At 40.7% G+C, this 17440-nt stretch overlaps 2 protein-coding genes across 5 annotated transcripts; one reads left to right on the top strand and one right to left on the bottom strand.

Moving 5' to 3' along the window:
- Window positions 1–1380: 1380 nt before the first annotated feature.
- On the top strand, window positions 1381–6365 carry LOC133909071 (DYRK-family kinase pom1-like). Of its 2 annotated transcripts, none has more exons than XM_062351346.1 (8): window positions 1381–1872; window positions 2199–2807; window positions 3503–3803; window positions 3899–4178; window positions 4461–4568; window positions 4760–5038; window positions 5318–5461; window positions 5788–6365. In XM_062351346.1, the coding sequence occupies exons 1-8, from the start codon at window positions 1605–1607 to the stop codon at window positions 5959–5961; spliced, it is 2163 nt and encodes a 720-aa protein (XP_062207330.1). In that variant the 5' UTR covers window positions 1381–1604; the 3' UTR covers window positions 5962–6365. The 2 variants fall into 2 exon arrangements, with proteins under 2 accessions (XP_062207330.1, XP_062207332.1); XM_062351348.1 differs by having other exon boundaries at window positions 1385–1872; window positions 3527–3803.
- A 313-nt stretch (window positions 6366–6678) lies between these two features.
- LOC133909072 (uncharacterized) lies at window positions 6679–10980 on the bottom strand. Of its 3 annotated transcripts, none has more exons than XM_062351349.1 (7): window positions 10505–10980; window positions 9544–9672; window positions 9335–9455; window positions 9163–9244; window positions 8350–8503; window positions 8131–8261; window positions 6679–7083 (listed from the first exon to the last, which is right to left on the bottom strand). In XM_062351349.1, the coding sequence occupies exons 1-7, from the start codon at window positions 10826–10828 to the stop codon at window positions 6984–6986; spliced, it is 1041 nt and encodes a 346-aa protein (XP_062207333.1). In that variant the 5' UTR covers window positions 10829–10980; the 3' UTR covers window positions 6679–6983. The 3 variants fall into 3 exon arrangements, with proteins under 3 accessions (XP_062207333.1, XP_062207334.1, XP_062207335.1); XM_062351350.1 differs by having other exon boundaries at window positions 6679–7262; window positions 10505–10979; XM_062351351.1 differs by lacking the exon at window positions 6679–7083 and adding an exon at window positions 7287–7856 and having other exon boundaries at window positions 10505–10979.
- Between the last annotated feature and the right edge of the window lie 6460 nt (window positions 10981–17440).

The raw sequence follows: 17440 nt of genomic DNA on the forward strand, positions 1-17440 counted from the left end.
CATGCTACGGTACAATAGCTAGTCAAATACAAAAACTGGATCGAAGTACTGAAGCTTTTTTTTTGTGTGGATTTGTAGCGACTGTCTGCACTCCCCATTTAGTCCTGGCCACTGCAAGTATGATCAGAAATCATCATTGCTACTGTTATTATTCGATCCCTACCAATACCAAGGAAGTACCAGCAGCACAGGTACGCAAGCAACAGATCAGTGGAAGAAAGCGAGGAGCAGGCAACGCGCTAAAGCCGGCAAGACCGCAACATCCCCGTGGCCCGCAGGCCGCCTCGGCGCGTCTGGAATCTGGATCCGGCGCGATTGACGTGCCGGCCGGTCGGCCCGCGCACCGAACCCGGCGGATCACGGAAAAGTGGCGTGACATCAGGGGCGCGCTGCAGAGACCGTGACACGGGGCCCACAGGCTGGGCAGCGGTGAGTAGAGGTGCGGTGGAATGGAAAATAATAAAACGAGATCTTCTCATTCATTGGATTGGACCTAACTAGTCTGATTGGCGTGCGTACGTCACGCCCATTTTTATTTTGCTGTGTAGAGCACCATAAAAGAAGACTAAAAAATTAATTTCATAAATTTTGTACATTTCAATATTTATTTATAAAATTATTAATGTTAAACACATTAAATTAATTATAGATAAAACAATAGTACTTTTATGCATGTATATAGTTTTAACATGTAGGTGAAAGTAATACTAACTAAAAAAATTTGTTTCATATTTTTTTGAGTTTTTGATATTTTTCTTTGCATTTTAGATTTTTTCAGCTGATTTATTAATGTAACTAATATTCATTTCGATATTTTTCTATTTTTTGAAAAAAATTACTATGTATGTATATATACATATATATGTGTACATATACCTATATACATACATACGTATAGATATACATGTATACATATATATACATGTATATACGTATATATATGTATGTACCTGAGGCCTACTGCTACAGTAGCAGGTCCCGAGAGGGCACCCTTCCTTCCCCGTTAGGATATAAATATTGATTCATAATACTATTACATATATAATTTTTACATTTTTAAACTAATTATTTTAGAAAATATTAGCGGTTAAAGTTTTAAATGCTGATCAGATATTGGTTAAAACGACAGGTATTTATAATTAAAGGAAGTATGACAAATAACATAAGTGCTATAAAAAATATGGATGAGTCTAAAAAATCATAGATTGAAAAATAAAAAAGAAAATAAATACCTTGTGTCACAATATAAATTAGGTCTAGATCTTTAAATGTATGGGATTAGGTCTTATAGATTATCTTCCGGTGAAATTGGGATCGAACTGAAGACATGATGACTTCAAAATATTATTAGTCGTTTGATCTTAAATGGACGGAAGATTAGAGGAGCAACCTTTTGTGATCCCGTGCGCCCTCTCTCTTTCCTCTGACTTCTTGGCCTCCTCCTCGTCCGTCTCGCCCGCTCCTCTCACTCGAAGACTCTCGCTCGCTTCGCTTCGCTTCCAAGTCCCTTCCAATGGCGACGCAACCGCTTACCTCACGGCGGGCGACACGCGTTTGAGCGAGCACCCGACCGCGGCCCTGCCTCGCACCAGCGCTCGCGGCGTATGGCAGCGCCGGGACTGGACGAGGCCATGGCGTTCCTCACTGACCGCGGCTTTTCGGGCGCCGCCTCCGCCCTCCGCGACGACGTCCTCGCCCGCACCGCCGCCGGGGACGCCGGCTGCGCCGGCGCATTAGATCCCCAGCTCCCGCCGCTCCGGATGCCAGGCTCCGACTGCGGCGGCGGCGGCCTGCCGGCGCCCGCGAGCCCCTGCTCCAGCTCCGGTTCGGCGTCCTCCTCCGCCTTCGTCAGCATGCGCTCCACATCGTCAGGTACCCACGGCACAAGGCATTTTTCTCGCTAGTCTTAAACCTTTCTCTTCTCGGTTTCCGTGGGAAACGGTTGTCTCGCGCAATCTCGATCTGGTCGCCGATATTTCCGCGGCTGTGGTTGGCTTCGGGCCTAGTCCAGAGTTTGTTTCAGCGAAGATGATTTTGATAAGGCAAATTGACCTTTTCGATCTAGTAGAGGAGTGGTTAAACCCCTCCCCTGCGACAAATTCCCGTCTCTGCGCCTGGTTCAGTGTTTAAACCTCCGAATTTATCGACATTTTATCAGTTTTGATCCAAATTTTTATCCCTTTTGTTTCGGAGATTAGGGCTGCTGAATCCATATGGGATATGGTCGCCGCGGCAGTCGCAGTCGGACGCGTCGTCATCGGAGATGGAGTTCGGTACAGCACGCCAGTACGACACCACCGACCTCTTCTTCCAAGAGGGCTGGCTCTACGACGATCACCTCTTCCCTAGCAAACTGGACGACCAGGGTGACGAGGACAAGGAGGAAGACAAGTTTGTACTCGGTGCTCACGGTGGCTCAGAGCGGGCAGAGATGGGCAAGCTTGGCGCCGGTCACTACCACCGTCATGAACACGTCGGCAATGACAGCTGTGAAGGGTGCGCCGAGGTTTACACCTGCTCATCGCCGCTCTGTGGTTGCTGTGGTGGCGGACTGAAGAATGAGGACGAGCTCGTGGTGGTGAGGAGTTCTAGCTCCACTGTGTATGGGAGGTACCAGATCATGGATGACCAGACAGAGATACTAGATGACTGTGCCCAGGATGGGTTTCAGTTGAAGCGGAGTGGGGATGTTGTGCTTGAGTGCGATTTGCCGAGGGTTCCTGGGCAAGGAGATGACCATTTGGAGCTGTGTGTTGTGGAGAAGGAGCTTCAAATGCTCACTTCGTTTGATACTGATGCTGTTGCGAGTAAGTACTTCTGAAGTCTTGCACTAGAGTTCATTTTTCCCTATTAGTTCTCCATTTCTTAGGGGGTTCCAACCTAATTTTGGTACCGGTACAGTTTAAAGTGTGTCCACTTTAACCCACTTTATGGGCGAAGATGATGTGAATTTATTTATTGAAGTTAATGTAGGTGGAAAGGGGGAGTAAATAACAACATTGAAGAGGTTAGATACTGCTGAGATTTTCGGGTTGTCTTGTGAAAGTGAAGTCTTTGTTGCAATTTTGTTAATATGCTGTTTAATACACGGAGGAAAAGGTGTTATACTAGAGACGAGCAGCCTTTTTATGTGACATTGCAGATCCTCAGTATTTGTACTGTTATGTAATTATGCTTCACATGGATTTTCTCTGGAATTTGAAAGAAACAGGGTTTGCCCTATACTTGTAACTGATGTTGTTCATTGGAACCTAACTTTGGTTAGACAGTAGGTATATAGGAGTATGGCTTCAAAAATACACATTTCAAATGGGCCAGACTTTTTTTTTTTGGTAATATAGCAAGGTTTAACCTATTTTTTGGGATCAATCATGTTAACATACTGTTTGTCCATTAGCTATATGTGCGTGTGTGTATTTTAGTGCCAATTATCCATTTATCCTGAATAAAGGTTTACTTTTGCTTGTGTGCTGGTCAGTTAAATTCTTGATGTATTTCATAGATCATGGTGTACATTATGTCGCAGACAATGGTGAGCTCAGTGATGGCATCGGCAAAAATCTGGAAAGTAGTAGTGTCAAAGAATATCTGAAAGAAGGCAATAGGATACAGCCTTTCCTTGACAGTGGCGACCCTGATGATGCCTATGAGTTTGGAGATGTTGGGTCATTCAATGCAGATGTGCAACATTCTACTGCTCTTAAAGCTGAGGAAGATCCAGAGACAAATATTGATCTTGCTCTCTCTAATTTTCAACGAGAATATGAGGTATTTGAATTGAGAATTATCCACCGCAAGAACAGGTTCACAATCAGATCTTTTTTATTTGATTTTTCGTTCCTAAATGGTAACACTGGTAAATGAATTCTTGTGCTCATATAGTAGGCATCCACTGCAGGACTGGCTTTGAAGAAAACAAAGATTTTCCCATTGTCTTGCATTCAGTTATTGCTGGAAGGTATTATGTCACTGAATATCTAGGTTCAGCTGCATTCAGCAAGGTCGTGCAAGCACATGATCTTCAGACAGGGATGGATGTTTGCCTAAAAATAATTAAAAATGATAAGGATTTCTTTGATCAGAGCTTGGATGAGATAAAACTCCTGAAGTTCGTGAACAAATATGATCCACTAGATGAGCACCATGTGTTGCGCCTCTATGACTACTTCTATCATCAGGTATATATCATCACTTAAGAGATACACTTGGTTAACATAATCCGTCTGACTTAACACCAAACTGTATGCTGAGAACCTAAGAAGGCATCTCAAGGGATATGCTCCAGGTGACTAGGTCTCTAGCATTATTGCAATATCTCGAAAGGATCTACAATAGCAATTTGCCATTTTACTTTGACTAGTGTACTTGAATTTCTTGCATGCATGTTTGGTGGCAGATTTTGGTGGAATTTCTTGATTCTCATATCTTGCAAAATCCTGACAGCAAACAAATATTGACAGGAACACCTTTTTATTGTCACTGAATTATTGCGAGCAAATCTATATGAGTTTCAGAAATATAATCAGGAGTCTGGTGGTGAGGTGTATTATACATTGCCTAGGTTACAGGTATGTTTATTGTCCTTCACTGAGATGTTCTTCATGATTGTTACTCATAGAGTGATCATGCCCATACATGTTAAACATTTGCATTTTACACTGTAGTCAGCTCCTCACTCAAAATCATTTGTTTCAGTATGGTTAAGTTTCATTCTCAAGTTACAAAGTCCTGGCAACTTGAAAGTTTCCCTTTCTTGTAGGCAATAGCTCGACAATGTTTAGAGGCTTTGGTTTACTTGCACCGTTTGAGGATCATTCATTGTGACCTGAAGCCAGAGAATATTCTTATCAAGAGCTACAGCAGATGTGAAATTAAAGTCATCGATCTGGGAAGTAGTTGCTTCTTGACCGACAACTTATGCCTCTATGTCCAATCACGCTCTTATCGAGCTCCTGAGGTCATACTGGGTCTGCCATATGATCAGAGGATTGATGTTTGGTCTCTTGGTTGCATTCTAGCTGAACTGTACACTGGTGAAGTATGTTTTGTTTACTTGATGAAAAATATAATATCATTTTTTAACAGACTGACGTATACAGAGTTAAGCTCATAGTGGTCGGCATGTTTAGAATCTTCTTTCTTGTCTGAATGGTATACTAACATATAGCTCCAACCTTAGAGAAATTGATCTTCTGAATTTCGGCACATGAATAAATTTGAATCTTGTACATGTTGTGAGCTGGGGAGTTGTGGAGTTGGGTGTTCGAGCGCTCTTTTCCATGGATAACTAATGATTGCTGTCTCTTACATATAACAGGTACTATTTCCTAACGAACCAGTGTCCATGATGCTTGCTCAAATGATCGGGATAATCGGCCCCATCGACATGGAAATGCTAGAACTGGGACAGGAGACACATACGTATTTCACTGATGACTATGACCTTTTTACCAAGAATGAGGTAAACTTCCTTTTCTATTTGCTCACCTGGAGAATCCAAGGCTATACGAGTATCCAGAACCATGAATCTAAATCCCATTAATTGCTTCCGAGATTCCTCCTTTTGCCTTCGCAATTTTAGTTGCACCTTTAACCAGCATAACCAAATATTAAATGTGCCGGATAATTATATTTATTGGGCATATTACTTGCTTAATACGCTGACCTGAAAGAACTTGCTTTAACTTTTGATTTGGGTTTCATTATGTGCTTATCCATCATTATTGGTTGTAGCACAGTAAACGCTAACGCTCCCCTTTGTTGCCTTATTTGTATAACTGTATCCAGGAGACAGGTCAGTTAGAGTATTTGATCCCAGAGAAGTCCTCCTTGCGACGCCACTTACAATGTGCTGATTCCAAATTTGTTGATTTTCTATCTTATCTGCTGCAAATAAATCCCAGGAAAAGACCAACAGCTGATGAAGCACTACAGCATCCATGGCTTTCTTTTGCATACTGATGAGAAGCCAATCAGTATTTCTTCTGTTTTGCGACAGCTTTCTTCACATATGAGATGAGGTTTTGTTTCTCCTAATTTGGAGCCTTATAAAGTTCTTTAAAAGAAGATTGGTTTTCTGGGAGTTTCTCTTAACATGGAACATTACATTTTCCTCGAGTTGTAGAGGAATGCCCCTTAGTGGTTGCAGATGCCCCATTGTACGTGTTAGTTTTTTTGGTGTCTTCAGGGCTATTCTTGGTGTGTAACCCCTGCACTGTGAGTTAAGATTCATGAGTGATGAGTTATTGTAAATATCTGAAAATTTCCCATGTATCTGTACAGTTGAAACCCACTCTTGTACTCGATACGGTTCATTAGTAATAACATAAGAAATAATGTCGGAAGTTTCGCCAGTGTTAGCTCTATCTTCGCTGTGTCAATGCTCGTTCTGTGCTTGGATTAGTCTTTTTCAGTGGACGTGAACAATTTGTTGACAAAAAATGTCCTCTGATAGATGCTAGTCAAGTTATGGCGGGTTCTCAGTGAAAGGATAAGAACATGTCTAGTGGTAGCGGCAGTGCTCAATATCTTAAGATTTCAGGGGGAATCAAATCAACTGTCCCAAATTGCAATTTGTTCAATGTTCAGTACCTTTAAGCTTGTTAAACTCGGGAGTTCTTTAAACTGGAAGCACCACCATTAAAAAAATGAAGCTGAAAAACACAGATAACTTGGAACTGCATGTACTGTGACTGAACTTATCATTGCTGATCGTCCATGAATTTTCTTCAAACTGGATTTTTCATGTAGCAATTGAACATTGCTTGTGTATTGTTGAATTCCTGCGTCCTGAACGCAAATACAGTACTAACCAGTAGTGTAACCAAGCAAAAACATCCAGCTCGCGCAACCGTCGGCCGTCCGATCCCCGCCATGCTCTCACCGGACGAGTTGCCTTCCCTGACAATACTTCCCCACCAACAGCAAAAATCTCCTATCCATTTCCTCCCTGCCGCGCGGCGCCACTCGCCCACTCCAGATGATCAGCCTCTTTGGTGCTCAGGACTTCTAGGCGCTGGAAGCGCTGGCTGGGAAGCTAAGCCATGACCCAAAGCATTGACAAGAGGGAACTTCATCTTGTGGCTGCCGGCGTTTACGAGAGAGCATACAAGTTAGATAAGGCATCCCAAGTTATTAGCCAGATAAGAAGCTCTAACGGCCTTGATGTTCAGAAAACCAGATGAGCTCCATATCCCAATCCCGTTGATGTCTAGAACATCAGTTACTACCCGAAGTTCCAATACTTCTCATGTCCGGAGAATCTGACGACAATATGTCAGATAAAGTTACAGTTCAAAAAGACCAGATAAAAGAATAAAGGTCACTGACAAAAAGTAAATGTAATTGGTGTGCATAGGCGACTGTTTGGCGGAGCTTCCAGAACAGCTCCCCAAGTGGAATCAGAGGGAACTCTGCTAAACAGCAGTTTTCAGTTTTAGCTTCTAAAGTGAAATCTATGGAAGTGATTCACTAAAATAAACTAGATGCTATGAACTGAAAAAATAGCTTTCCATGATTCATTTCTCATACAGAATCATTTTTTCCATAGAATTTATCTTAGATAATCACTTTCAGCAACAGAATCACTTTTCTCAAATAATCACTCCCTCCAGAAAATTTGGATCAAGAGAGCTCTACCAAACGGGCCCTAGCTTCTCCCAGTGGAATTTATTTTTGAAGGAATCATATAAGGCTCCAACATGCCTACTGCCTTTTGGGCTTACGACTAATGTTATGGTCAGATTGAAAAATACATTAGTTTTGGCGGAATGGTACCATAATGCCCTTGGCATTTCTTCTGATGGTGTAAAACCTTGACATCGTTCATCCATGAACTGTTCACTTGATTATCTTAACTGCCAGCAATCAAATTTTAAGCAAAAGCTGATATACAACAATTAATTGATATAAAAATGCTCCACTACACAAATACAAATATGATGTTATGCTAGATTACAATTTTCTTATCTTCAGATGTAGCAACTCCATATGAACAATGACTCGATTTTATCAGGAACCCTAAATGAATATAGATAATAATGTACAGGTGCTCTGCCCTAAGGGACTTATGGCATGGTAGGCAATTGAGCCTCAATCAAAACAATTCCATAGGGCCGCAGCAAAACTTACACTGCCTGATTAGTTTGGGGGATCCCATGCTTTTGGAACCATTCTGGCATATGAAACCTTTCGTGCAATACAGGTCTGACATCTTTCTGGAGCGAAAGATGCTTCAGAAGTGGAAGTATAACTGCCATGAGCTGAAATGTTTGAACAAGACAAAATCAGTATGACAGTAGAAACTAGAAGTCCAGATCCAATGAGCAATTGGTGATCATTATCAGTTACCTGATCATCAGAATGTTGTCCAGCTGAAAATGGAACACAAGGTATTCCATTCAAAGGCTGCAAAATGAAACTGAATGGATTGTTGTCAACAATGACAATTCTGCAGAAATCTTTTGATAGGCAAGAAAGATCTTTCACATGTTCTCTATATTCCCTGCAATCATGCAACCCATTGATGTCAGACATTGATGGCTCAGGTTATCGACAAACAAGTATTATATGCAATCTATCAGTCAATCAGGTACAGAAAAACATCAATAAATGAGCATATTATGTTGAATAACTCAGTATATCAACACAAACATGCATGCTAAAGCAAAGCATCCATGGTTTGTTACTAAAGATATTCCAAGAAGCACCTTACCAGAAACAAAGAGAAAAAAACACAGGCAATGAACACAGTACAATGCAAGTGCACATCGCATATAATGTCAAAAGTTTGGAGTGCAGGTTCTCTGATAAATGCTTGGTAAAGAAGATGAAATGAATGCTAAAATCACTTCAAAAACAACAGATAGTTTAATCATTTCAATGATGATTCCAACAGAGCATGGATGCTTAACTATGAAAGACGGTGTTGAGCCAAATTATAAACAACCCATGCATTCCATGTGCATAAACTGATCACCATAGATTGCTGTGTACAAGCATTGGCTATGATCTGTTTTTTGCACCTAGAAAGGTGCGGGTTTACTAACTAATTTTGCACACACCCTAATAAGCAAGGTAACAGATCCCAGCACACCAAGATGCAGTAACAACAACACGGTGGTACACATCATCTGTATCCATAGGAAAGTTAATGTGACTTACGTGGTAACAGTCGATGGGCGATAGAGACGGAGTCTGAATCTATTGTGAACATCTATTCTGTCAACTAATGGTCTAGCATAACCTGAGAAGAAACATGGGCAGGTTAGATGAGGACACGAGCTGAAACAGATCGGACTCGTATGGTGAAGAAAAATAACAGCAGTCAGCATACCTTCTAAACCTGCTGTAAAGAGGATAAGATCTGCAAATTCGCTTGTTTTCTGCAAGAACTCATGCAAACCAGGACGCTCGAAAACAGTCACATGATTCACCTTCTGTTTTCCCTCAACATCCTTTTAAATTTACACAAGCAAAAGTTCCTTAATCAGTTGTAATTCAAATGAGTAAACAAATGAAGTAGCAAAAGCAGAAGTTTGTTACCTTATCAGACGATATGCACTCCATGTCAAAGCAATGCAATCCTGCTTCAACAGCTTGAGTGCGTACAATAGCAGGAAGACTAGATGATTCATATGCAGAAACTAAAGTCTCATCCAAGTCAAGTACTACCTGAACAGATAGGCCAATTTTTTTTAGAAATGTTGAATGCATAACTATAGGAGATTTTATTTCAAAGGTGACCAGGTAGTAATGCTTATCATTGATACAACTATTGTTTCAGTTTTGGCTCCATTTTTGTGTAACTTTAAGCTCGTCAGTAACAGATTGAAGTTCTTCACGAATCCAATCTAAACATGCTTAGCAGAAATCCCATTACGATCATATGTTTCAGTGTAACACTGTTCCAGTTTATCTATAATCAGACAATAAATTATCGCATAATTCAGTTCCAATCAAGATGCCTAAAAAAGAGCACAGGTTCAAATATTTACTCATCTACACATAACAACAGTGAACCAGTTTTCCAAAACTATTTTCCACAGCTTCACTAGATGATCACAGAGAATATATTGCCCCTAGTTCTGAGAGGAGATAAATGCAACCGTGCTAATAATACAAGAAGCAATCACTTGTTTTGGAATTGCAGCACAAAGAATTGCCCATGCTCGTCACCAGATGACAAGTTCTTTCTACCACCCAATCACCAAAGAAGCCTTGCTCCACAGAACACATACTAACTCAGCTACAAACAACACATCAGTTGAACTGCCTGGATTAAGCGGCCAAAACGCCCAATTAACCTCAAATCAATGACTCCACCTAATCCCAATCACCAACAAAGACCGAAGCATCCTACAATTAGATCAACAGACACTTCCCACCGTCCCACGTCCACTGTACTATCCAAATGAAACCCATATACTAACGAAAGGTTCCATTTTTTCCCCACCCAGGACACAAATAGCTCAAAGGAACCCAATCAAAACCGAATCTTTCGTACCGTGAGGCGGCCCAGGGGCTCAGGTGGAGGCGCCGGGGCAGGGGCTGTGTCAGCTGGGATCTCGGACCGGAGCGGCATGAAGGCAACCTCCGGCGACGGCTCGGAGGCCGCCGGCGCGGAGAGGAGGGGGTAGCGGAAGCCGACGAAGGACAGGAGCTGTGCGCAGGAGGGCGTGCCGCGGAGGATCTGAAGCAGGACCTGGATGAGGAAGCCGATCCACCCAACCACCGCCCGCCACGCCTGCGACGCCGCCTTCCCCCGCTGCTGCTGCTGCGCCGCCGCCGCCGCCGCCGCGGTCGGCGCGTACACCTCCGCCGCCGCCATGGACGCCGGCGACGGGCTGTCGCTCCACGTGGGGTGGACGTCGGGGAGGAGGGAGACGAGGCGGAGGCGGAGGCGGAGGCGACAGGAGGAGGAGGGAGTTGGTGGTGGGTCTTGGCCGCGTCCGTGTACGTGGTCTGGTGTTTTTTGCGCGGGTGAGCTTAGCGGAAGAGGGGGATTGGTGATTGGTTGTAGATTCAGTCGGCCACACTTGTCAGGGAGAGTACAGCTCACCCGCGAGCTGCCGCGAGTGGTAATTATCGTACGTGCACACGTAGTTTGCAGTTTTCCCCAGATTTATTTTACGGATTTCGCCATTTCTAGTTTTGGCTTGGTGCTCCCTGTATGATCTATGGTTGTACAGTGATGTTGACCGATTATTAGTACAACTAAAAACATACGTTGGGGAATTCAATTAACTTTGTTTGATTTCGGTAATATCTTTTGTCATCTACTACGTTTCATTTCAAACCATCTAGATTAACATTTTCTTTGCTAGACTAATTGCACACAATACAAATTTCTAGTCAATCCTAGGCTGGACAGCCCTAACAATACAGAGTACTTACCTGAAAAATAAGCTCATAACAGCTTCTATATTGCTAAGAAAGTATTGATTTAGATAGCACAAAAAGTTGGAGAAATGATTACTACAATCAGGTACAAAAATTTAGTTGGCAGAAATATTCCTTTCTCCCTCTGCCAAATATGCCATGCTCTGAACCAAAGGCATTGCTTTCTCAATATTTCTTTCTTGGTGATTACACCTAATACCTTTTGAACCCCTTTGTGGTCTAAGAATAATGAAAACAAGCGTAGGTCATGCTACATACCTTAATATTCTTTTGGTAAAGGTCACTCATGTACCTAACCAAAGCCGGCTAGAGTAATAGCCACATAACCTTATCCAGCTGGGCTCAAGTAATAGCCACCACGTGTTATTGAAAAGGAAAATTGCAGAAATGGCCCTCTACAAGGACAAAATATTTGCTAGAAGTCCTAGTCAAATTATTACTAGCCCTTTTCAGATGACTCGTGCTATTAGATTATTCTTGCCCTGAGATTTTCAGTCATGTTACTACTCATACGTGTTCATGCAGCAAAATGGTTGGGGCAAGATTCTTCTTTAAAAAAAAGGAAAAATGCAAAACCCCTAAAAATCACTTGGATTTTGACTTTCTCTTTAAAAATTATTTTGTTAAAACAAAACCCTAAATGTTTGATTTTGTTGAAAAACACCCCCAAAAATTCAAAAAAAAATTCTAAAAAAACTAGAGACAATTCTAAGAACTTTTGTGATTTTTTTTTCAAAAATAATATTTTTTCATCATATTTCATGGAGAGTAAGTTTGAAAAAAAAAGAAAATCGTGCAGCTCATTTATTAATTTGAGTTAAATACATAGTTAATTATTTACTAATCCAAAAATCATGAAAAAATAAATTTTAGTCTTCTTACATGATCCTCTATCTTCTAAAAATACATGAAATCTTGAAATAGTTATTGTAACGTGCAGGATTGAGTAAATATGTTGCAGATAGATTAATTCATAACTAATCATAACACCCCAAAATTAGTGAAATCACTTTTATTAGTTTACTTAAACAATTATTTTTGTAGGAAAAATAATGGTAGACATGACAAAGTTAAAATAACATGAGTTAATAAATGAGCTGCATATTTTTCTTTTTTTTCTAAACTTTTCTCCATAAAATATGATGCAAAGGATATTATTGTTAAAAAAATTCACAGAAGGCCTTATAATTGTCTCTAGTTTTTAAGAATTTTTTGTTTTTGGTTTTTTTTTTTGAATTTTTGGAGGTCTTTTGCAATAAAATCAAATTTTTAGGGGGTTTTTTTTTTGCAACAAAACAATTTTTATGGGAAAAGTCAAAATCCAAATGACTTTTGGGGGTTTTTTTTGCATTTTTTCCTTTAAAAAACTAAGTGAAAACATCCCCTCTTAAGAGAGGGTTCTCACATGACATATAAGCATCTTGTTCTAGCTCAGTTTTCAACAGGATTCTTTTAAGAAAAATGTTTGAACTTAAAAAGCTAGTTTTGAGATATTCTTGCTATTTTTTAAAATTTCAATCATGATACTCATCCGCATACGTGTTCATGGACGATGGAAAAATATCGACGCGGGATTCTTTTTAAGCAAATGTCTGAACTTATAGCTGGTTTCTTTAATTATGAGTTTATTGATTATGGTCCCTCAACTCATTATATTTTGTCCTATTCTTCATCTACACATATTTGTTAGTTTCTTCGTTTGGGATGTTCAAGATTTTAACTCTTTTCAGATTCCCGCCCAGCATGATACAATTACATGTTACATGTTGGTATATGAAGTGTTGACTAGGGATCTATCGGCACTCCTCATACTGATATTTTACGTGGCAATGGTTTCGAGGACCTGTCGACACTCGGAGTACCAACAGGTCACAGGCCTGATGAAACGGGGTGCTATAGAGGTTTTGGTGGACCGAGGAGACCTGTCAGCACTCAGGTGCCATGTCATGGCGGAGTGCCAGCATGCCTATAATTTCTATACGATCGCTGATCGGTTCGTCTTCTTCCCTGAGTACTCAGCGTTCGCAAGAGAGAGAGCAGCAGCGAGCTGAGGAGAGAGGGAGCGGCGGCGCGCAGAGGGAGGAAGCGGCAGCGCCGTACGACTACATTCGTTGGAATTTTTTTCTTTTTATTTAGATTAGAATAGGAATAGTAGTAGATAGAGTATAATAAAATTATGTTGGAGACATAGTTGTGTAGAATAATAGATAGAAAATTTAGAGTACGATTTGTGCGGTATATTTAGAATTAGATATTTAGAGCGTTTAGAAATTTTAGTGTAGGATTTGTGCGGTATATTCAGAATAGGATATTTAAAGTGTTTAGAAATTTTATACTAGGATTGTCGCGGTATAGATAGAAAATTTAGAGTAGGATTTTTGCAATATAGATAGAACGTTTAGAGTCGAATGTTAAGAATATTTAGAGTAGAATTTGTAGATAGAATATGTAGGAATTTTGTAGTAGAATGTTTAGAATTTTGTTGCACATGTAGAATAGGAATTAGTGTAGGCTTAATATTTAGGAAATTTTGGTATATGTGGAATATGAGTTTTGATTAGATTTGAGGCATATTTAGAGTAGAAATATTTGATACATTTAAGATAGGCAAGATTCGGTGCAATGAAAATTAGGTTTATTTATTTAAAGAGTTGGTAGAAAATTGGTAGTGTTTGATAAAACATTTTTGAGGCATATTATTTGTTAGGTTTGACTTATTATTAATTTATAGGTTTGGTTAGATTTGATAGTTTTATGTAGCATTGATTCTAGAATGCGACGTTAATGTTTATCGACATATTATTAATTCATAGGTTTGGTTAGATTAGGAAATGTATATACAAAATTTAGGATTAGAGAAATTTAGATACAAACATATGAATAGAGGCATAGACTTATAATATAGGAAATGTGGAATATGTAAAGTAGAGAAGTTGCAATGGAGTATGTTAAAAAATTTGAAATTAGTGGATAATTTTTAGAGTAGGAATAATTTGTATATGATATAGTAGAATATAAAGGGAATATATTATTTAGAATGTATTGTGTAATAGTACTTTATTTCGATTTAGTAGAAATTAGGATTACATTATTTAGGGGAATTTAGAAAATTAGAGGAGAATGTTTGTAGTAGGTATTAGATGTTGGTGAAAATTATAGGTATAGAACTTAGAGACTATATAGGAACATGCAGTATGTTTAAAATTGGATTTGTCAGATGGAATATTTAGGTAGCTGGATATGAGATTTTTTCACATTTTATAGTGTTTAGTATAATTTGTATGGTAATTAGAGTAAATTTAGCTAATGAAATATTGGTATTGTATGTTCAATTAGGGATGCCGAGTGTAGTGGGGTTTAGGGTATTTTATAGCCCTGGATATATCATGCATTATGATAGTAAGGTGGATTTAAGTAACTTTCAGTATGTGGACAAAGAATTGAATAGTCTGGGAGAGATGTAGAGGACCCAAGTGTTAGGTTGATTGTATAATCTATTGCAACTTAGTCTGACATATTAGCGGTTGACAATGAAAGTTCTAATTCCTAAACGTTGCAAAACCGGTTGGCAATGGAAGCTTTGGGAGCTTACATGTTCGAAGTAATGACAACAATTTGTGTCACTAGGGTCAAGACGGAGTTTTTCGCACTGTATCTATGTAGAAGCGAGCGATCTTGGTTCAACAAAAGTTGACCCTAGCACCGTTGAAGCTGTTGGTGGAAATGTTGTTGATAAGGAGGTGCATAAGAGTGTGGTTTCGAAGGTTTTACTATGGACTAGTGCACCGATTGAAGTACAAATGGCAAGAGAAGAACGTAACGATTGGGAAGATAATCAGGTCATGATGCTTGCTGATCAAGGGGAGCGGGGTGAGGCACTTGTGGATCAGATGAAGGTAGACGACGATAAGTTCCGCACCTTTGTGGACTCGGGTGCTGGAATTCCAGAGGAATGGTCAAATTTTGCATTTGAAAAGTTGACAGTGAACAATGGACATGAGTTGTCATGGCAATATGATTCCATAGTGGTGATCAAAGGCTAGATATTTCATAACAAGATCCATATGCATCATGCAATGAAGAGATGATGTTTCTCAGAGAAGAGAGAGTTCAAGGTGGTTATTTCCAATCCTCAGATATACGACATAAAATGTTTAGCTGAAGGTTGCACGTGGCAAGTCCATGGCTTCTTAGCGAGGTGTGAGACTGTATAGGTAGCGTCTATTGTTGAGCCTCATACTTACAACTTGAGCCGACCTCTGCGCGCGCACAGGAACATGACCACTGATTTTGTTGCAAAGGAGATGTACCTAGAGATTGTGAAGAAGAGTAGTATGCCCTTGTTTGGAATTATGCATACTATTGACAATAGATTTGGGTACGATATTTCGTATGATATGGCATGGAGAGTGAAACAGAAGGTGTTAGAGAAGATGTTTGGCACATATAAATACCCATACCGCAACCTACCTTTATTGCTAGAGGTTATTCAGGGGAGGAACCTAGGAACCTGCATTGATACTCATGATTTTGTCAATCGGGATGGAGATCGAGTTCTTCAACCGGCATTTTGGTTGTTTGGCTCTATGATCGAGGTATTCCGCTATTGTAGGCTAGTGATGTGCATGGACGGGACATTCCTCACATGCAAATACAAGGGGCAGATACTCACAGCTATCGGGGTAGATGGTGAGAACCAGGTTGTACCTTTAGCTTTTGCATTCTTCGAACGTGAGCCTATGAATAGTTAGTTGTGATTCTTGCAGTTGGTTAAGACATGTGTTGTTGGTAACAGGTCGAACATGTGTCCTTCACGATCGACATGCAGGCTTGTTGAACACTATCAACACATTATAGAGTGGTGCGGGTGGGGTCTTACCGTGGCCAGATTTGCATAGCCATTGGTTCATACACCACCTTGGAGCAAACTTCTACAAATAATTCAGGAGCAAGAGGTTGATGTGTCTTTTTAAGAAGCTATGCAAACAGAACCAAAGGAGGAAGTTTGATGCTCTGTGGGAAGAGCTGGTTAGACTAATTGGTAGGCACATGAATGAAGTTTTAAAGAAGCCAGTTGTACTAAGGGAGGACGAGCCCGGGGGCTTAGAGCCTTTAGCACTTTGAGCCGCAGAGTGTGACCAGAATGAGGAAAGGTGAAAGGAGGGTTAAGTGTTTCTCCGACTGGATTAGATAGGAACCATTAGAGAAATTGGCACTAATTGTGGACACAGATAGTTCACGTCATGGAACTACAACAACTAACCTCGTCGAGGTTTACAATTGGGTAATGAAGGGGAATAGGTTGCTGCCATTGGTCGCAATTGTGAAGGGAGTCACTCATGGAACGCAACGGTATCTCTGAGAGGGTTATAGTAAGGCCACGCTACATATGGGCAACCCGCAAAGGATGTACATGAAGAAGATAGTGTCTTACATGGAAGATAAGAGCGGGAAGAGCCAGTCCCATAGAGTTTATGTTGTTGGTAACTGTCAGCACGTGTTTGAGGTGATGTTGTATGACAAGGGCGGACTAGGTATCGGAAAGCGGGAAATTACAATGGAATGAAGGTTCTGGCCAGCGGACAACAAGTACGAGTGCATTTGCAATAAGCCATCATTGATGCATTTACTTTGCTCTCATGTGCTAGCTTATTGCGCGAAGGGCAACATAGAGTCAAAGTATTTCGTGTCATCGTATTACCGCAAAGAAGCCGAGAAAGTACTTAGGCCGGCGAGTTACTTGTGTGGTGGGCGGTAAAGGACTTTACGAAGGTGCCTGAAAATGGTCTATCTTAGATTCCAGATCCAAACAGCAAGGTTGACATAAAGGGGCGACGCAAGACTCGGCGTATCAGGAACAATATGGACGATGTTGATGGAGCATGAGCCTACAAGGAGTGCCTGATATGCAGAGGTCTACACTCGAGGGTGCAGTGCGAGCAGTATCTGGTAGACACTGGTGTCAGACGAGCAGGTTAGGTGTGCCCCGGTTCGCAAGCTGAAGAAGAAGAAAAACTCTTCGAACAAGACTCGTATTTGA

Source organism: Phragmites australis, chromosome 2 (genome assembly GCF_958298935.1).
Source record: "Phragmites australis chromosome 2, lpPhrAust1.1, whole genome shotgun sequence".
Taxonomy (NCBI): domain Eukaryota; kingdom Viridiplantae; phylum Streptophyta; class Magnoliopsida; order Poales; family Poaceae; genus Phragmites; species Phragmites australis.